Source organism: Pteropus alecto, unplaced genomic scaffold, assembly GCF_000325575.1.
Source record: "Pteropus alecto unplaced genomic scaffold, ASM32557v1 scaffold7, whole genome shotgun sequence".
Classification (NCBI taxonomy): domain Eukaryota; kingdom Metazoa; phylum Chordata; class Mammalia; order Chiroptera; family Pteropodidae; genus Pteropus; species Pteropus alecto.
This window is the reverse complement of record NW_006494614.1, coordinates 49,312,304-49,333,980: the sequence shown is the minus strand read 5'-3', so window position 1 is coordinate 49,333,980 and position 21,677 is coordinate 49,312,304. Positions and strand designations below refer to the sequence as shown.

The 21,677-nt window shown below is 43.7% G+C and overlaps 1 protein-coding gene across 8 annotated transcripts in view; it reads left to right on the top strand.

The window, feature by feature from the left end:
- Window positions 1-21,677, top strand: part of TENM4 (teneurin transmembrane protein 4) — a 691,021-nt gene that overhangs the window by 559,665 nt on the left and 109,679 nt on the right. For all 8 annotated transcript variants that reach the window (XM_025042569.1, XM_015600544.2, XM_015600547.2 and 5 more), the window contains 2 exons: window positions 3,393-3,593; window positions 21,344-21,529. In XM_025042569.1, the coding sequence (XP_024898337.1) occupies window positions 3,393-3,593; window positions 21,344-21,529 (387 nt within the window). The remainder of the gene's footprint in view (window positions 1-3,392; window positions 3,594-21,343; window positions 21,530-21,677) is intronic.

The window sequence follows — 21,677 nt, the reverse complement described above, 5'->3', positions numbered from 1 at the left end:
TTTATAGGATGGCCATGCAGGCCTCATCATTTCATTAATGGGCTAAGCTTCTGCCAGAATCTTTGGCTTAAATGGCAAGCTCTTCAGTGGAAAAAATATAACCATTTGGCACCTCTTCTAACAAAAAAAACAGATAAACTGTCTACACGAAGTTTAGCCCACCTCCCCACCAAGATCTCCAGTACTCCTTCAGCACAGAGCTTCGCGACCCTGGGCCAGCCGATCCTTCCCATATTACGCAGTTCCCTGAGAAATCAATATCATGTGGGAAATTATCCCAGTATGATGGAAAGACACCATGTTAATTCTGGCCTAGGGTTGCTCTCACCCCAGAGGCCCCAGAAAGGGAGGGCTGATCCACCTAAGATCTACATAAGATCTCTAGCAGTGTCACTGTGGCATAGATAATGGCCCTAAGTTTAGGATCAGCAGGGGTAATGCCCTCCAGGCAGGAATCTCAGCCAGTTCAGCTTAAGTTTCCTAAGCCACCTTCCCTCACGATATAGTCCTCTTAAAAACAGCCTCTACTCACTTTACCAAATTGACCTTCGGAAGTGATGATCAATTGATGATGAATTGCCTGGAGGTAGTCTCTCTATCAATTCCTTTTGACCTTTCCCTGACTGAACCATCTTCTGAGAGTGTGGGATTTACCCTGCTAGTTCCTGGGTCCCTGTCAGAATTATTGTGTTTGAGGAAGAACAGGACTGTGATGCCAAGGGCCCCTTGCTAAACTTGGCATCCTCTCAGCTTGCTCACTAATGGTGCAGATTTATAGATTCAACCTGGAGGCCACCTCAGAGACAGCTTCAACCCAGAGCTGGGGTCAGGCATTCACAGAACGGGAAATACCTTTATAGGCCTTGGGATAGAAATTGCTGACTCATATCCTGTCAAATTGGAAAACTCTCTGAATCTAGGGAATTATCACAGTAACCTAATGGGCTGGAATAATCCTTCTGAGATCTGAGGTCAGTCATGAAAATTTATCACTATTATTATTTTTATTATTTTTAATTACCAGGCACTCCAACAGGTCATGCTTGAACCATTATTAAATGGTATCTGGAGACTGCAGGGGAGGAGATTCTTTGCTTTCATTTGGCTTTATTAACTCCACTTTGCCCTATTTCTTTCCATGGTTTTCTTTTTATTTTTTAACCATTTCTTGTGCTTATGTCTACATATATGTATGCCTATTTTTGAACCAGTAAGATTATAGAGGAAATAACAAGAAATCTATACAAGGATTTTTTTAAGAGTGATTCAAATTTGAATTACCACTATGTGATCTTGGGCAAGTTATTTAACCTCTCTGTGCTTCAGTTTCCTCATCTGCAAAGTAATCTTTATCTCCCTTAAGGGGTTGTTGTTAGGGTTAAATGAAATAATGTATGTAAAAGGTTTAGTAGCAAAGTATGGCACAGGACAGGGACTAAATTAATATTCATTATTACGGTTGCCGTTCTGTTATCATTATTATATTTTTAGCAAGTGGTTGCTCCTGACATCTGATCTTATTTATCATTTATGTCATTTTAAGTTGAATTTCTTTAAAAACTTAAATAGTTAAAGAGCTTTCTTAATAAGCAGGCCCTCAAAATAAACAGCCTGTTCCCAGAATGTTGCCATTTGTAAAGTCTCTGCCCATTTGTGTCTGTAACTCTAATATACCCAAGCTGGCTTCCCAGCCTTTTATGCAAAAGTCAAATATACTGGGTTATAAAATTTAATGGATAAATAAAGCAAAAGCATGTCTGAATTATAAATGAGCTCTGACCACAGTTTGCCCAAGTCATGCTACTGAATGTCCTGATAAGATAGAAAAATAACTACTTTCCAACAATTTACAGCTTATACAGCCCTTTCAAATAACTTCAGTGTCATTTGGTCCTCATAGCAACCTGATAGGTAATTTTACCATACCTGCTTTGTAGATGAAAGCTCAGAGCAGGTACATAACTTGTCCGTGGTCATAGAACCAGTACATTTTGCCCTGTGACCCTTGAACCTCGGATCTCAGAGGTCAAATGCTAAGCTCTTTCCTCTGCAGCATAGGGCAGAAACTGACTATACGCATTGCAGCTCCATCAACACTGTTTTCCCTACCCCACCAGGACACCACTCTCCCCATACAATTGCAAGATAAATGGAATCCCCTATCTCCCTAAAGTACGAGACTGATCCAATAACTTTTTGGTTGAGCAGAGAACAGGGACCAACCCCTGTGCCAATTCTGTCTTCTCTCTGCTGCCTTTTGCACTTTCCATGTGAACTGGAGCCTTGTGATAAGTTCCACTTTTCCTGTGCAGTGCTTTATGGAAGATTAGAGGTCTCTGTTAATTTTGTGTAGTTCTGTAGCTAAGGCTTTAATTTAAAAAAAAAAAAAAAAATCAGCCCAAGTAACAGAACTATCATTGGATTCAGAATTAGACAGTTCTACCTTCTGACAGGGGCTAGCTGTATGATCTGACATAAATTATTTAGCTGTCTGAGCCTTAGTTCCCTCATCTTACCTCACTGGGTTATTGAGAAAACTGAATCTGTTGAGGTATGTAAAGCACTTCCTATAGTGCAAGCAGAGAGTAGGTAACCTAACAATCTTATGATTCTTTCCCTCTTTCTGAGTGGTCTCTTGAGATCACTTTGACCTTGGGCCCTAGAAGCCCTGCAGGGGTTGCTTGGCTATATGGTTGGTTCACTTACCACATGAAGAGAAGCTGTGCAAAGCCACCCCCATATAATTTTGAATAGTCATTGAAATGTTTGCCTAAAAAGTGAGGTTTGTAAGTTCATATCAATCACAAGAATTTTAGGAAGTTGATAAAATCTATTGGAACTTAAATGCAAAATAAATTCTCATTTAAATTAAGAAGTCTGTTTTAGTCCCATGTTCACATAAATAAAACTGCATTATGAAGTGGTAAACATTAATAGTTTTTTCTACAGTGATATTTGAGTACCTCCTATATGCTAGGCACTGTTACAAGGTAGAGATACAGAAGTAAACAAAACAAAGTCTTGTCCTCTATTATTGCAGTTGTTACAGACATAATAGGCACTGGGTGCTATGTGAATGGTTGATACATATTTCTTCCTCTGTCCATCCCTCAAACCAAGAGGTAGAAATTTGTATTCACATTTTACAGGCAAGGAAACCCAGATTGAGAGAGGTAAACAGTCAAGGATGGGGTAGAGTCAGAATCCCAGGTCTACCATTTGCTAGAGTTATTGCTCTTCAGTATACCAAGTGGCCTCTCCACAGATCTGTGTCCTTCTACCAGGGTATGGGAAGCCCCTCCGCTCCACTACAGGGTATCGTGGTTTACTTAAAGTAGCCTCACCTTTGCTGGTCAGATACGTACTTGTGTTCTCTTTCTTCCATGTCACAGTGGACTGCATGGACCCCACATGTTCTGGCCGGGGTGTCTGCGTACGAGGCGAGTGCCACTGCTCTGTGGGATGGGGAGGCACCAACTGCGAGTCACCCAGGGCCACGTGCTTGGACCAGTGTTCGGGCCATGGAACCTTCCTCCCAGACACCGGGCTTTGCAGCTGTGACCCAAGCTGGACTGGACACGACTGTTCTATTGGTAAATGTGGGGAGAAGAAGAGCACAGCATGGGTGGAGGGAGGAGTATTCCCTGTTAACGTGTTCACCTTTCAGTCCTGGTCAGTGCCTGGCCCAGTTCTCAGTCGTATATCAGTGGGTTCCCCATGTCTCTGAATGCTTTTTGTTCCCCTGAACTCTAGCCTTCAATACCTCTACTTTTAGATAGACACAGGATTCAAAAATCATATCTTCACACCATTCCTTTCATAGTGACGGCCCTGAAAGTCAAAACATTGCCTCTTAACCATGTTAATTATAGTAACAGTTTTATTTCACCGAAATCTCACCGCTCTCACTGTGATGGCCATCCCTAGAGGCAAGGCCATAGGGAACAGTGTGTCCAGATGAGATCTGCAGGGATGGAGCTTTGGTTTTACCCATTAATCAAAATGAAGTCCAAACTCAGTATGGTATTTAGAGTTGTCTGTGATCTGACCCCCACCTGCCTTTCTGGCCAGATCCTCTACGAGACTGTTCCATGAGGTAAGCAAGCATGTCTTATTTACCATTCCATTCCATGATCAGAATAGGTCTGGCCCACAGCAGCTTCTCAGTAAATACTAACGAATGAAAGGATGGATGGATGGATGGATGGATGGATGGATGGATGGATGGACGGACGGACGAACGAACACATGATTGAATGTGTTCTTGATTGCAATATTTGGTCCACAACAGGGTTTATACATATAAAGTTCAAAGGATAATTATAGTGGCACCTTCTGTTTACAAGCACTTTATGATTCATAGACCCTTTCAAGAGGAGAATTAAATGAGAACATATTTGAATCAGCTAGCACAGTATTGGTATATAGTAGGTATGTTCACTTCTAATATCTCATTTAAACAGTGTCCACTATTTAAATCCACAACAACAACAAAAACCTATGAGAAAGGCATTATCATTCCTCTTTTACTTTTCCCATGACATCACACTGTTTAAACAAAGTGAAGCTCAGATTAGCTCATTGTGTTGTGTGTTAACAGTCCTGCTTGCCATCAGGAAGCATAGTTGAGATCCTTGGCGAAAATGAGATCCATACCACATTTGTGCCTTTGGAATACTTGAAATTACCTTTCCCTGTTGAATGGAGAATTGATGCTCAATCAATTGATGTTCATTCTGCAATCTAAATTGGACTTTTATCCTTTTTTGCAACGCTCGTGTAAAGACATGATTGCAAACATAGATACGCAGAGTCTTAGGAATAATTCTTTTTATATAGCTCTGTTTATAGCAATATAATAAATGGTCCTCTTAAAGCTACACTGGGTTATATTGTTCATTATATGGCCACAAAGCTAATTTAGGATAGGTATATAACCGTCCGTGCGTTGTTAATCCTTGATGAGTCTGCACAGCCTCTGACAGAAGCAGGTGTAACTTTGGGTCCTGTAAAAGGAGACAACAGAACTTTTGGAATGGACTTTGAATAAAATTGTGAGAGCTCATCTTCCTCAACTCCGTGCACACCACTCCCCATAATGGGTATCAAACATGTATGTGGCCTCATGTGTGAGGGCAGAGAGCCTCCATGGGATGAAAAGAGTCCCTGAATCTGACAGACCTGGATTCAAACATTGGCCCTGCTACTTACTAGTTATAAATTTAGGCATGTCACTTCACCTCTCTAAACTGTAAAATAGAGATAATAATAGTGCCTACCTTCTGGAGTTATTATTTGGAGAATTATTTAAGATAATGCAAAAAAGTATACTACTTAGCCCATGATATAGGCTCAGCAAAAGTTAGCTATTGTTATGATTTTGATTAAAATATCCATTGGTGAGAGCCCTTAGTATTAACAAAGACATTTAATACAAGCAAGATGAGATATGCCCTTTTGAAAAAAATGTCGATTATAGTTTTTAAATCTCTAACCTATAACTGATTAAAACAAGGCCAGGAATTTAAAAGATGGCTTCAAAATCACCGCCTTCTCTTGCAAAAGTAATAACAATTTGTGTTTGTCAGGTGCCTCACAGCATATAAACTTATTTCGCATACACACACCTCCCGCAACAATGGCCCCTTGAGACAGTGTGACAGATATGGCACTGTCCCCATTCACATGGAGGCTTGAGGATTTGCATCAACTTGCTTAAGTAATGCAGATGCTGGTGCATGACATGATGTGCCCTTGCCTAGCCTCCTTCCCAGCATTCTGTGCTGCCCCCATCCCCTCATACACACAGACACACACAAGCCAGTTTCTCCTCAGCTGTCACCTCCCCTCCAGAAGCGAGTCTGAAAGCTAGTGAAAGCACTTCGATAGTGGCTTTCTCTCCACATTTCCTACTGTGTAGGCAGTACTTGCCTGGGCTCTATCTGGTTTCGCCACATGCTAACTATGTGACCTTGGCACAGTACTTGACTTTTCTTGACTTCGGTTTCTTTATCTGAAAAAATGGAGGTGATAATAGTGCCTACCTCAAAGGGTCATGTGATCATTAAATTATATAATGTATGTCCACGTACAGTGGCTGCACAGAGTGAGCACTTCATGTCTTTACCTCTCTACCAAGGGCTCCTCTACCTCTCTACCAAGGGCACTTTCACTCAGTGGAAGTAAAACTCACTGTTGAGTTTTGGCCATGAAGCTAAGCAAGAGATGCTTTATTGAGGGCATGCCACCATACCTGAGGGACTCATCATGGTCAGGGTGTTAACTGCAGGGTAGTAGAAAAGACACTAGACTTTGTTTCAGTAGACCTCCCCACTATTTGAATGGCTTTGGCAAGTTGCTTAACTTCTCTGACCCTTGGTTTCCTTTTAGGTAAAACTATCTATGGGACTTTTGTAAGGATTCAGTGAGAAAATAAAGGCAAAGTGGTTAGCCAGTGTCTGACACAACTCAGACACCCAGGAAATGAGAGCTTTAGTCATGGCATGGCAGGGCTGGCTCAGACACCTCCCAGAGCCTTACCATCCCGAGCTGCAGGCCAGCGGACATATCCAAAGTGATTCTTGCACCATCAGGACTGACTGTGGGTTTTGGGATTGACAGAAATGGGTCCCCACAGTCTGGCCCTCCTAGGAAGGAAGAGTAACTCCTCCCTGAGATGAGTGTCTCTCTGTTTGGCATGGAGAACAGGACTTAATGAGAGCAGTTTAAATCAACATGCCCTGCACTCAACAACCAGCCTGTAATGAAATATGAGCTGATAAATTCCCCAGCACTTTGGTTAGGTTTGTGGAAACAGTGAAGTCAGGTTTTATGCAAGTGTTTACTAAGGCCCCTGGGCTCCCAGCATCTTGGCTTGCAATCTCATCTCAGAAATCCCTGCTTAAATCCAGCCTCAATAATGTGGTCTTCCTTCCTGACAAACCACACAAGACAACTAAACAGATTCCTATATCCTGGAAAAGCATGGGTTATATAGCCCATCCCCTGTCCCCAGCACACCTCAGTCCTCTACTCTGGGCCCAGTGGGACTTCACTTTCTCAGTCTTTTGTGGGTAGTGGTGATGGCGGTGATGGCGGGGTAGGTTTGGTGGTGGTGGTGGTGGTGGTAGTGATGGTGGTGATAATGATGGTGGTGGAGATGATGCTACTGCTGTTGTTTTACAGATGGGAAAGCGTTGGAGACGGGGAAATGACTTCAAAGTAACAGCTAATCAGTGGCAGAGTTTGAATTAAATCCGGGCCCATTTTTTCTAAGTCCTCAGCTCTTGCCTAAAGCCCACTTTCCATCCAAAGAGATTTCCTTGTCAGTAATCTCGTCTTTCTTTCCGACAAGCCACAGGATGGAGCATTAACTAAAGTCATCTATTTCTTAGTGCTTACCATGTACCAGGTACTGAACTAAGTGCTTTATAGCCATTATCTTAGTTAAGGCTCATAAGAGCCTGTGAAAGAATTATTACTAGTTCCATTTTCCAGCAGAGGAAATTGAAGCTCAGAAAAGTTAAATTCCTTGCCGGCATCCCCCTTTAGTAAGTGGCAGATCTGGCTCCAGGGCCCTTCCTCGGCTGTGCAGTAAACTGAGTAATAGATTGTAACTGTGCCTGTCTCTTGCCAAACTCTGAACTCCATAAGGTCAGGGTCTACTAATATCTCTAGGACAGGGCCTGACACACATTAGGTTCTCAGTGATTACTGAATGAATGACTTACCCAGTGACGGTCAAAGGGGAGGGAGGGGCAACAGCTAAAGGCTCTGCCCAGGAAGATCCCAGCATACTACCAGACAGTCTAATCTTTATTCTCAGTATTTCCCCACCTCCATCCCCACCCTGCTCCCTAATACACTCTGCAGGGCTAAAACCAAACCCCTGGGCTCCTTCTCTGTCACTTTCCTAAACTAACTCATGTTAGTTTCATGTGCGGTGCCAGCCATCTAGAACCCCTCCTGGATAAGAGCTGGCATCATTTCACCTCCTTCAAGCCATCTTCCCCAGAGAGCAGCCCTGCTGGGCTGGACGCCTCATCAGCTTTTGCATAAAGTGGGCATGCTTGGCAGCACTGCTGAGCAGAACGGCTTCCCCTTATCCCCTCCCCAAGTGCTTTTGTTGGCTCTTCATTCTCTTGGCTTGGAGCTACCTCAGAAAAGAGAAAGAATTTAACCTCTTTGAGATGGTCTTTAAAATTGGAAAAGCCTACCTTTTTGTCAGAACCGAATGACGTCTAAAGACGATTTCAGGCTCTGTGGCATTTTCCAGGATGCTATTTTAAATATGATCCTTTAGACTCATCATTTGCCCTCCATTAGCTTTCCCTCAGATCTTCCTTCTCCTTCATCCCAGCCCAGTAGCCTCTGTCCTCAGCCTCATAAATTCATTTCTCATTTCCACTGCTCTGTGAGCTCTCTGCAATCTTGTCTTCCATAAACGACTTTTATTTGAGAGGGCCCGCTCACTACATTTTATTCCTTTGGGTCGCTGGCTCATAGAAGCAGTACATGGCAGAGATTCTGCCTATAAAATGCTCATGCTGGTGGTTTATGATTCTTATCATTTTACTGCAATTGAGTTTCATGGAATAACAGGTGGAGATGTTTTAGAGATTCAGTGGGATGGGATTGGAGGTAGCATGTACAGTCAGTGAGAATGCACTGGATTTGGAGTGGTACCAAGCCAGACCTTTTCAAGACTCAGCTTATCTAGAGAATATGGCTAATGATACCTGCCTTGCATTATTGTTTTTCAAATTAGCTTTAATATGTATGTATAAAATGCCTAGCATGGTGGCTAGTATTCAGTAAGCACTCAATAATAAAATATTAGTGTATATTTTTAGAATGCGTAACTACATTTAATTAGTCAAATAATCTTTAGACTCTAACAAATTTTAAGTTGCAGGGCAGTTTCCATAGTGAAGGTTTAGAGCCAGACTCAGATTTGAGTCTACGTGACCTTGAACAACTAGCTTAGAGTCTTGGTTTCTTTGTGGTTTCTGAGACTCTGCCACCCCTTCCCCAGCCCCCAACACTGGTCACGACATCTAGATGAAAGAGTCACTAATGTGCTGGCACATTTATTCCCAAACAACTGTGCGAGGGCCACATAGCATTTACATCACCCTCCTCTTAGGATAATGAGCTTCCTGAGCTCTATTCCAAAGCAGAGCACAGCATCCACAGAGAGAGCACCCAGCACAGCTCCATACCTGCACCCCCACCCTGACATACACACCTACTACTTCATTTACTCATAAACCTTTCGGGCCTCCTGTGTTTCGGGCACTGTTCCAGGCACTGAGGACCAGAAAGCTACAGTCCATGCAGGAAGCAACATGTAGTTATGTGACATGATAAGAGTTCTGACTGCTGTGCATTCAGTGGGGTTTGTAAGCACAAGGGCAGGAGCAGTGAGCTCAGCTAAGAGAAGGGTGTGACAGGAACCTGGGACAGTCTTCCCCAAGGAGGAGACTTGTGAGCTAGACCTTGAGAGGGGACAGAAGGAGCCTCCCTGGTGGCAAAGGAGAGGAACAGTCCAGGCAGACAGAACAGCATATGTGCAGGAGTACAGAGCTGTGCAGGAGTGTCTTCTGATGGTCAAGTCCTACCTGAGTCTGACTGGAGAATAGGAGCCACGGGGATAGGTGGAGGAAGTAAGGCCAGAAAGGTGGGCAGGGTTCAAATCATAGAGTCTACTGAATGCCTCACTGGAAACCTTGGATTAAAAAAATTTTAATGCACGGTGTAGATTACCCTTTCAGACTCCACATCAGGACCCTTTCTTTAGCTAACTCTGCTCAACCTGGCCTAGGTTCTATCTTCACTTAGGACACCTTCTAGAATTCAAGCTCAGATTCTCTGAGCTTCCAACTTCTTCTCTATTACTCTTCTCTCCTACCAAAAAGAAAAGCAACTCGCAAAGCGTAATTAATAACAATAATGATAAAACGGATAGGGAGCAGAAAAGCTCTGTTATCTAATTAAGTCACAATTGACAGAAAAATAAGCCCAATGCCTTAAAAAGAATAAGCTGAAAGTAGCAACAGGGTTAAAAAAAAATTAAAGCTCTAAACATAGCAGTTGTATTAGTGCTAAATTTTGAAAATGGTAATTCAATTTTATTTACAAGGCAAAATATAATTACATTTAAATTTGAGGGAACAGAATTTAATTCTTATTAATGACAGAAAGACTGAGTGAGATGCTTTAATGCCAGATAAATTGTCTTACGTTCATGGATGGGAGAGAAAATTAGATTCAGCGTTGAACATTCTCCCCTGTTACGAGTCTCATTGGCGTAGCCGGAATTGTTCCCTCTCTGAGAAGCATTAGCTTCTCAGCCCAGAAAACACAGCACTGACATCCCATTAAACATCAAAAGGAAATGATCAGACTGGGCTATTTCTGTATAGGTATGTTGAGAAGGGAAACTCGAGGTTAGAATTTCACCCAAGGAATAATATCCGTTGAGACTTGACATTTCCTGTACCCCTTCCCAATAGCAAGTGCTTGCCTTAAATCAAAGTTTAGAATAATAAATATCTGAGAGATTGACAGTGAGACAGAGAAGGCAAAGGAAGGAGGCAAAGAAGAGCCCACCACTTGTCTGGGAAGTAGTATGGAGGTTTAAACACAATGAAATGGTCAGTCCCTAACATTTAATTAAAGACAGAAATTAGGCGTAGACAGGCATACTACTAAACACTACCAGAGTTAAAGGTTGATAAACCAGGAGTTAGCAGCTTTGTAATTTAGTAGAATTTCTTCCTGACAGCTCTGGAACATTTTCTGTGAGAACTGGAGTTCTTCAATATACAAATGTAAGCCCTTCTGAAATTGGGCTTCAGAATCAGGTTTCCGTTTGGATGCCCAAGCTGGTATCTTACACAAAATCCCTGGTTGTATGCCCGAATCAAACTGCTGGTATGATAACTTGTAATTTTAAGATAATAACTATTCTTTGAATGGAAATTTTACAGAGCTCCTTCATGTATGTGCTTCATGATTTATTCAAACAACAAATACAGAAAGCTTTGACATTACAAATGATGTTATTACCAGGAAACCAGGGTTCAGGGAGTTTGAGTGACTTGCCCAAAAACACTCTGGAAAAACAAGGATTCAAATCCAGCTTCCTCTGGCTTCAGAGCCCATGTTCATCTCCTCCATAACTCTGTCATTAACTATTACCAGGGTTTATACTGATACTGTCTGAATCAGGTATCAAGTTTATAAAGTACCACTTCATTTGGTATCACTTCCAGGAACCGTGTAAATTGGATCATGTCCAACAGTGTACCCAGCAATACTACCAGCAGTCAAGGAAAAGAGAAATTGCCTTCTGGGGCACCCAGGGGGGCTTCTTGGAGGAAGTGGAATTTAAGGTGGGTGATAGAGGTTAGATTTGAATGGGCAGAGATAGAAGGAGGAGGCAAGCACCTTGCAGCAGCCCATTGTAGAAGCCAAGGTTTGCAGCAAAGATGGAATGGACAGATCTAGCCATTTTCTAGGAAAGACCATTAGTTTCGAGTGGCTTAGCTTAGGATATTTGTGGTAGTAGTGAGAAGGGGAAGCAGTGAGGAAAGTTAGCATGCATCATATCATGAATGGCCTTGAAAGAGATTAGCTGTCATTGGGAGCCACTGAAAGATTTTAAGCAGAGAGGTGGCACAGTCAGGTTTGGTTTTAGAAAGCTTACTGTAATATTGGCATGCAGTTCGAGGTGCCTAGGGAACATCTAGGTGGAGATGTCCGAGAGAAGATTAGATGGATAAGCACGTGACTGGAGAGGTGGGCCTTTCACAAGGGATATCGGGGCTGGAGGTCTTTGGGAAGAGCATTCAACACCAGCTGTCTTTTCGGTTTACCCAACTGGGCTCTTTCAGTGGAGTTCGGATAGTGTTCCAGCCCTGGCTAAAAACACACATCCCAGTCACGTGCTTTGGCTTCTCTGCTCACCAGCCCTTTCATTGCTTGTCATACTTCAGCAAAGTCAGACTCTATTTGGAGGCCTCCTCCAAGCCAGGTGTGAACACCTCTAATCAGCAAGCCCAGTACTCTCCAATTAAGGTAAATAGCAGTGACCTACTACTTCTTGTGATAGGTGCTTCAAAAAGCTTGAAATTCTAGTCCTGGGGGAATAGGTGTGGCGACTGCTATGAACCAAGATACTGGAATCTACTTTTCTGCTTGGTTTGAAAGCTTTCCGAGCTCCTTGAGTGAGGTGAAAGGCCATATGGTTCCCAAGGCTCATTAGCTGGCTGCTGTCTCTGTCTGTAGGACAGAGCCGGGGCTTGGAGCAGCTCTGGCTCCTGGGTGATAGGGATAGAAGTTGAAAAGCACGAGAGAGTGGCTTGGGTTTGGCCTCAATGTCAAAAGGAGACTAATTACCGTAAGGAAGTTAGAGGCTCCTTTCCTGTACCTTCCTCCCCTTCTGGCTTCTTCCTGAAACCTGCGCTGAGACTAAAACAACGTCTGCCCAATTTAGTAAGAGAGAGAGGGAGAGTGGGTGTGATATTTGAACCAATTTGTTCAAAATATAGGGATATCTGCCCTGTGGGAAAGAAAGTTAACTTGTAATTAGTTTACTATGTGCCAGGCATTGCTGGCCAGCTTTGTGCTCATTTCCGCATAGGTAGATTTGAGTCGCTTGAGGATAGGAATCATTTGATATAATTTCTGAATCCCCAGTCTAGGGGAATGTGACATATAGTAGGTACCGAATTCATTTTTTAATCAATTTTAAGATTCTAGTAGACAGGTATCAATATTGTCATTTTATAAATGACAAAGATAAAGGTCAGAGGTGAGAAATATTTGTTTCCCATAACTGGGAAGTGGCGGAGCAGGCTCTTACATCCAGCTTGCCTAAATCCAAGCCTCTGTTCTGTGCAAAATTATAGAACCTTGAACAGTTATGTAGAGCACCCTGCCTCGTACCGCTGGAATCTGGCAGTATGTAGATGCAGTCAAATGATCCATCTCCTATGTAAGATTCATTGTGGAATTCAGAGATTAATCTGATGATGGCAGGGTTCTGGAGACAACACAGACTAATAGCCCTGATAAAGAAAGGTCCACATAAAGTGCTTTGGGAATGAAGAAAGTGAAACCCCTTCCAGCAGGAGCACTGGAAGAAGGGTTCAAGGAGGAGGTGGCACTGGAGTAAGAACTCAAAGCACCTTTAGAGTAGAACATGTGAAGATTGGGTTTAAGGAGAACCTAGGCCATGGAAACAGCATGTGCAGAGGCACAGAGGAGGAACCAGAGTGTGGTAAGGCCCCATTTTTAGCCCGTTTTCTACCTGGCTCCTTACATGACTATTTTCTAAGGCAACCATCAAGTTCTTGCTCAAGTAGTGACACGCGTGTCACTGTGCAGCAAAGAATAAGACACGTCCTTTCTCTGGGCCCTCGTTTTCCTGTCTGCAGAATGGCTAGCGCATTTCTGACCACAAAAACTGGTCCTCTAAGTCTTCCTCCTCTTTTTCTCTTTTATCACTAAACCCGCCTAAAGGAGATCCTCTGGCCAGAACCAGGCCATTTCCTGCCCAGCTTCAGCTCTCTTCTGGCTTACCCTCCTTCTCCTTCATTTTCCCCTGTTCCCATAGTCCTTCACCTCTAGCTCTTTTCCTTCATTACTCACAGCTTCCTTGTCTCTGCCTTTCTTTCACATCCACCTTGCAAAACCCAGAATCATCACAACCACTCACCATCTGTGGTCTTACAGCTGAGCTTCTGAGCACCTGAAACCAAATCACATCATGCTCATGATCTTTTGACTCTCCTGGGCCTTTTCAGCTTCAATTCTTCTTGCACTTTTTGAGTTCTTGCTCCCCTTCCCCAAGGGCTCTTTCAAATTTCCACATCTATTCATCAGCATCTTGCTCAGCAGAGAGTCTTACCTCACTGCGAACTGTGAGGCACTGGTTATGTGCTTTCCCATCATCCTGACCTGTCCCTTAACACAGGTCTCTGCCTGCATATCTCTCCATAGAAGACGAGGTACCCACAAAGCCTGTTCCTCCAATTATGCTCCAGATCCAGTCCTCTCCAGCCATTGAGAGACACCTAAGTTACTCACATCCCCTCCTTGCTCTCCCCAGTATCTTCAAACCTTCCCTTCTCCTGGATCTTTCCAGCACCTAAACATAATATAGTTGCCACATAGTGTGTGTTTACTCTATAAAAGAGTGTCCAGTATGCACATTGCATGGTGCATTTAAGCCTCACATGAACCTGAGATGTTGGTGTCTATACCCTATTTTGTGGAATAGAGGCACAAAAAGATGAAATAACCTGTCCCAGTCACATGGATGGATGGATGGATGGATGGATGGATGGGCGAATAGCCTGGCAGTTAGATGGCCTAGTAAGGATAGGCTGGTAGTTAGATGACCTAGTGACTAGATAGCAGGTTAGTTATTAGATGGTTGGGTGGATGGACAGATAGATGGACTAATAGATGGGTGAATGAATGGATGGAGGTTAAAGAAACAGATAAACAGACAAAGTAAAAAGTTCTTAATATGATAAACATTGGATCAGAGTGAGAAAAGAGACCCAGACTCTGATTTCAGAGATCCTGTAGTTTAGCCGAATTGTGGGACCAAGTTTAGGCAAAATCTCAGATATAATCTGACATACTTCACAGTCAGTGAAATAACCTGTCCCAGTCACATGGATGGATGGACAGTCAGTGAAGTATGTCAGATTATATCTGAGATTTTGCCTGAACTTGGTCCCACAATTTGCAGACCAAAAGCCTGTGTAAAACATAGTCATCTTTCATTCTAGCTAAGAACCTTTGAGCAAGTCACTTAATCTCTCCAAGCTGTTTCCTCAACTACAGTACTGGAGTGAAAATACCACTGCAGGACTGTTGTGAGGATTTAATGAGATATTACTTGTGTGGCACCAACAGTGGTTCTACATTTACTCCTTATTTTTACCTCGAATGCTGTGTATTGTGGCTTGGACTTAAAGTATACCAAGAATTCAGAGAAGTTCCACAAGTTTTGCACTAACTCAGATGAGCTAGTGATGAAACAGAAAATCCTAGCGGGAATCATTTAAAATTATTTGAACCTCTATTGTTTCTTAAAGTCACGCTCAGAACCTCAGGTCTAAAACAAAATAGAACAGTTTTCCCTGTCATCACTTAAAGTGCTAAATACAAACTTATTAAAGGACTTACCAGGAAGCCACATGGGGCCAAGACTCTGTTTACATATCCCTGGAATTTTAAAAATGGCTTCACTTGTATACGTCCCTTGCTCAACAGGAAAGCCCACAGATCCTTGAGTGGGGTCCCCTGTATCCTCCACTCATATCAGTTTTGAGCATCTTTCCAAGTTGAAATTTTATTGGAAAATTATATGTAAGTCTCTACTTTTAGAGAAGAGACACAGCTTCCCCTACCAGCTATTTTAATGAACAGGATTGTAAAATAAGTCAAGACAAATTAAAACGTAGCCATGATAGATCTCAGGCTCCATCCAGGGTTATATGATGATTAACATTTAATGAGAGGAGCCTGGGGCAGCTTTTTCCCGTATACAGTTTGAGGCACGATTAACCAATAGGCAAACCTTACATTTTTCCCTACCCTTTACTCCTCTTCCTCATGTGTCCACCTGATTTCATGTCACAGAAAGAGAATGGGTGCGATATAGGCATTGGCATGAAGGAAGATGTATGTGAGAGTGTAAGTACTGAGACACTTAAATTATAGTGTTCTCAGTTGGAGATTGAAGATGAATTTCTAGGAAGATTAGGCACAAAGGAGACTGAGCCCCTGTGTGAATATATTTAACCAAATAAATTTTGTGCAATGTGGCACTGAGATAGAGTTGAGCCAACTGACTTAACACCTTTTCCATGAAGCTTTTTTTTTTTTTTTTAATTCATCTGTTCTTTCAACAAATATTTGTTGAAAGCTCATGCTATGCCAGCCCTGGCACCTGCTGCCAGGAAACCAAGATGAATAAAAGCTGGAGCCTGCCATCAGAGGGGCTTCCAGTCTAGAGAGCAGACATGTGTACAAGTGAGGCAGAGCAGAGGTGGGGTAGGAAAGGGGAAGTGTTATGGGTGTGACTTTCCCTAGGAGGAGAACTAAGGTGTTCATGGACCTAACCTGGTTAATTTCCAAGGACCTATAAAGTTCAGTAAAGAACTTTACAAGCTCGGAATGAGAATTTTAAGACAATTGGACATTATCACCTGTTTTCAAAAGGGCGCTCAGGCTACAAACACAAATGGTTTCTAACTGGGTTTTGAAGGTCTCGGCTGATGATGCCATGCTAGGTGAGCAGAGAAAGGGCTTTATACTCACATTTTGAAGCTGCTACTAGAAAAGCAAATATTTTGCTCTTCGGGAAGATGCTTCTCTGCTGGATGACTAGGAGCTGTGCTGATAAAGGACATCTTAGAGCCTCATCAATCAGTTGTGTATATAGCATAGTTTACGTTGAGCTTTTCACATATACCCTTTCCTTCAGTTATCACTAGTCACCCTGTAGGGGACCATCATTACTCTCTCTCATTTTACGGGTGAAGAAGTATGGTTCAGAGAGATTAAGTAACTCTCCCAAGGACTCCACAAAGACCCAAGGAAATTAGGGAATCAGAATCTGACCCCTGTGGATCGTGTACTCCATAGTTCTGTAAAAGATTCCTCCCAGGTCCCAGCCCTCCAGCATTTAGTCAGAAAGCTCTGATGCTAATCATGTGAAAGTCATCTAGCATTTATCAGATATGTATTTGATTGGGTATGGTGCATAAGTCAGAATCCACATCTGATCTTCTGACTTCAGTCTGGTACACTTGCCACTACACTTCATTTCCTTTCTTATAAGAATATGTGGGCATAATTTATTACATCTTGACCATCTGCCAGGCACTATGCTAGAAGCTTTTCTTCCATTTATGTTAACTCATTTATTTGATTGAGATTTTGTCTGCCTGCCATGCTGGATTGTAAACTTTTTGAGGTCAGGAAAGAACCGTGTCCGTCATAATCCCCATGAGATCCCCAGTGCCCACTAAGAGTTAGCACTCATGAAATTAAACAAAAGAGAATAATCCCTACAACAGCCCTCAACAGCAAATGGTGTCATCCTCAGTTTACAATTGAGGAAGCTGTGACCCGAATTTCACCAAGTACTGTTTAAATTATGTAAAGGGTATATGAACTGTCAAAGCACATTCCTTTGCATTAGCCTATTTGGTTTTCACTCTGAGAAGTTATATCTGCTTTCATGTCAAAACAGAATCTACAAGGAAAAATAAAGCAGTTCCTTTTATTTCAAGGAAAAAAAAATATTGAGGCATATTTAAAAATCACAATAGGGCCTACAACTTGAGGCCAAGTGATGAAGTAGCATCTCGGGGTTCTGTTCCATCATGAGTGGGCGGGTCTCCTTCACTCAGGCAGAGAGACCATCTGCAGAGGAGAAGCTGAACACTGACAGGTTGTGTGACCGTCATTTAGTATCTCATAAACATCAAGGTCACCCTGTTCAGGCCCCTTCCATTAAAATGTGTAAGAGCTCACAACCCAGCTTGTAAAGGGCTGATTAGAGGGGTGTCCGGCCACCAGGCAACTGTAGCTTCAGGCCAGGAGAGCACGTCTAGTGTAAACTGGCAAGGAAATGGAATATTTGGGTGGATAGCTTTGCGGTCTCCAGATGGGAAAAGTGAGACCAATGTCTGGGGAACTCTGCGTAGAGGATCTCATTTCATTTCACATTTATCCAAAGTCTGACTTGGATGTAACACAGGATAAACAACAGGGCCAGAAAACAGGGGAGAATCTGCTTGAAGAACCAGGAGGTCCAGTCCCCTCAGAGAAGAGCCTGCCCTTTTATCTGTAAAATGCTAGTCTTACAGCATCGCTCTGAGGATTGTCCAAATGAGAAGCACCAGATGACCAAATGACCTGACAGAATTCCCTTATGCTGTCTGGGTCTCGGTAGCCTCACCTCTAGGAAAGATAATAGCCAGGTGTTCTCACAGCATTATTGTAATAGTCAAATGAGAAATGGTACATGAAGAGAGCTTTGTAAACTGTAAAACCTGATATGTGTTTGTTAGTTATTAACCAAAAATACTTTCCCACACAGGACCTCATTTGATCTAACACCAGCCCTGTGAGATTGGTAAAGTGAGAATTATTATATCCATTTTACAGAAATAGAAAGTGAGGCTCCAATGAATTTCATAACTTGCAACTTGCAGAATACCCAGCCAGTAAGTGACAAAGCCAAGGGTAGACCCCAAATCTTTCTGATCCCAAGGTTCGTGGTTTTTTTATTCATTGCACACAAGCAAAAAGGTACAGAGACGTGAGTAACAGCTGTAGATTATTTGGATAATCTTTGGAATGTCAATATAAGTTTGTGCTTTGTCTGGACTATGTTCTCCTGGAGGGCAGAGATCGTATCTTATTGACCTCTGGATTCCTAGCACCAGGCACAGTCTCTGGCACATAGTGGGCATGCGTGGAATATTATTAGAAAAATAAATCACTGTGAATTTATTGATACCTACTGTTTATCAGGCACTAAATACCCACTAAAGTGGAAGCTTTCTTCCTCCCCCTTTTACGGAGGAAGAAAACAAAACTCAGAGCAATTGAATAGGTTGCCTAAGTTCATATAACTGGCAGAAGTGATATTTGGAGCCACATCTCATTTCAAGTCTTATGCTCTTTTATCCCTACTGCTTCCAGATTAATTAATAAAGGAATGAACGACCTGTTAGCTAAGACCTGGAGTCAGACAGTCAAGTGCTGGGAAAAGCCTGCCTCTTCTGCTCTCAGCCCCCATGAACTCCACATGCCCTGCTGCCTGAATCACCAAGGCTTTGGTCCCAGCAGCCTGTCCTTCTGTCCCTCTCCTGGCTCACACCTCATTGAACAGAAGTACTGTCTGCTATTTACTTTCACACCATAAACTGCCACCTGGAAATAGTGCTGAGTATACCCAAACAAATGCTAAGCTAATCTTCTCTCTCTGTCTCCCAAGGGAAAGTTCTAGCCCCTGAGTGCAGCCTCAGCCTCCAGAGCCACCAGCAGTCATTGCAGTGCTGTGTGGACAGAAGGAAACTTAAGAAACAGGACTTGAGGAGGCCTGGGGCCTGGAGAATGCCATTGTTGTCTGTGCAAGGAGGGAAGGAAGCTTGAAGAGCATCCTAAGTAGTCCCATTCCTGGAGGGCTGCTGGATGCAGTGACCCTGCTCCACAGCCCCACCCTCACTTGGGAAGTTTCCATAGGGGCAACTCACTAGAGGTAATCAGACAAATAGGCCTGAATTAATTTTCAGCCAGGCTGAGCAGGGTCTGTGTGAATTGTTTTACATTCTCAGGCACCTATAGCACCAGGCACATATACATTCATTATACAACAAACCTTGATTAAGAGTCTTCTGTGTCAAGATCTGTGCTGGGTATCAGGCATAGAACTGATCAGAAGAATTCAATCCCACACATCTGGCAGAGAGACAGAGAAACAGAAAATCACTCTACCGTGTAATATGGGACGGCAAGGGGCAAGAGAATAACCACAGAGAGAATCTCAGGAGACTTCTCAGAGGAGGAGGGACACTTGAGCTGAGCCTGGGGGTAGATGATGCTCTGTGACATGGAGGGTACTTGTAGCATATACTCCCATAGCCTGAGGGCTGGAGGGACCTTTGATGCCATCATGTTTCCCCTCTAGTAGAAAGGAAACTGACACCCAGAGAGAAAAGTGACCTTCTGAAGATCAACAGCAGATTAGTAGCTGAGCAGGCACGACCTTGCAAACCTGGTCCTCAGACTCCTAGTCTAAAACTCACTTTCCTGAGAAACCTTTACTGAATTAATGATCTTTACCATGGCCTTTCCGTCATCCACCAAAGCCCCAATAGTCAGCACAGGCGCTGTGAGGCAGCAGCATAATGCCCACGCTCAACACATCGGAAAAGTCAAGGAACCTGCCCAAGGTCACATAGCTGAGAATTCCTGAGCCCAGGTGCCCTGGCTCCAGGTCAGGGCTCTTTGAACCCATTTGACAGCAGCCTACCTCTCCTCTGAGCAGATGAGAAATCCAGTGTGTTCTTGCGTGTAGCACCTCCCTGTGCAGGTAGTATGCTTTGGCAAGGTGCCTGGCATGGAAACACACCATAAATGGTAACTCACTGTTGTTTTTTAATTCTTGAACATTTTAGCCATTGCCTTGTAGACTGGTAAGGAAGGCCTGAGTCTCCGAGATCTAATTTTGTTTTCTTTTTTAAAAGCAGTTAGACCGTTAGTAGCTTCTAAACCAAGAGTACAGCTTAAAAGGGAGTCACGGTCAAAAACAATTTTTGCCCATGGGTGCCAAATAATTTAGTTTGAGAGAAATTAAAGGTATTGAGATTTTCACTTGAAGACGGTTGGGCCGTGAGGCACAGAATCAAGTCAGGGTCTCCATCACAGCCCTGGCAGAGGTATCGGTGGCTGTGGTTGCTCTGCCCGTTTCCTGAAAAACAGTTGTGTTTGGGAGCCTTCACAGCCTCTGCCTGCATAACCATGAAGCTTCGCTGGCCCCAAGCCCAAGAAGCTGGTGAGTCAGGTCATGTGCCTGTTTGTGAAGGGTCAGGCAACTAACTCCACGCTGGCTGTGTAGTCCACGCCCCCCCAACCCACCCCCATGACCCGCTTGCTCTGGATCAGAAAAGCCATTTAGATGGTGCTCAGAGTTGGAGTGATGAAGCACAGGAAGACAGAGCAAAAACAGCAAAGGCACAAAACAACCACTAGAGTACATCCAGGAGGTGCAGGATCCGGCCTTTCTTTCACTGCACCTCATTTAGGGTCAAGGCTGGAACAAAATGCAGGCCCGAGAACCCTTCACATGCCCCAGCGAGACCCACAAGCACTTTGCTTGGCAATTGAGGACTCATCCTCACTTTGTTTTCACACATAACTGGTTTTTAATTAAATTTGACTTTTCCTCACATCTGTTCAACAGGCCGGTCCCCTTTGGAAGTGGCAAGCACAGAAGTGGGGACAGACTGGTAATAGGGGAAAGCAAACAGATTACAGCCCTTCAATCCAGCCTATTTTGATGAAGAATGGGCTCAGGACAGGCTTCTGCCAAGAGAATTGTTCTTGTCCGAGGGTCATTGTCCACGGAGATTAGCCTCCCAAGCCTCTGGAATCCGATTGCTCACAAAAGCCGAGGAAGGTAGCCAAGTGTGACCCTTGTTCCCAACAACAACTCGCTCAACACTTGTTTTCTCCCTCTCTCCTCCCACCCCTGCCCCTCCTGGCCCGGGTTTGCCCCTTCCCTCTTCCCCCCTCCCCACAGAGATCTGTGCTGCGGACTGTGGCGGCCACGGCGCCTGCGTGGGGGGCACGTGCCGCTGTGAGGATGGCTGGACGGGAGCGGCCTGTGACCAGCGGGCTTGCCACCCTCGCTGCACCGAGCACGGGACCTGCCGCGACGGCAAGTGCGAGTGCAGCCCCGGATGGAACGGCGAGCACTGCACCATCGGTACGGAGGGCCCAGGCCCTGGGGGACCTTCTCTGGGCTGCATGGTGCCTTGGTCGGGCACTTCAGGGCCAAGGCTGGGCCCCCATCGCATGTGGGAACTGACTGGGCAAAGTCCTTTCATCTGGTGACATTATGGTTGGCATTCCTT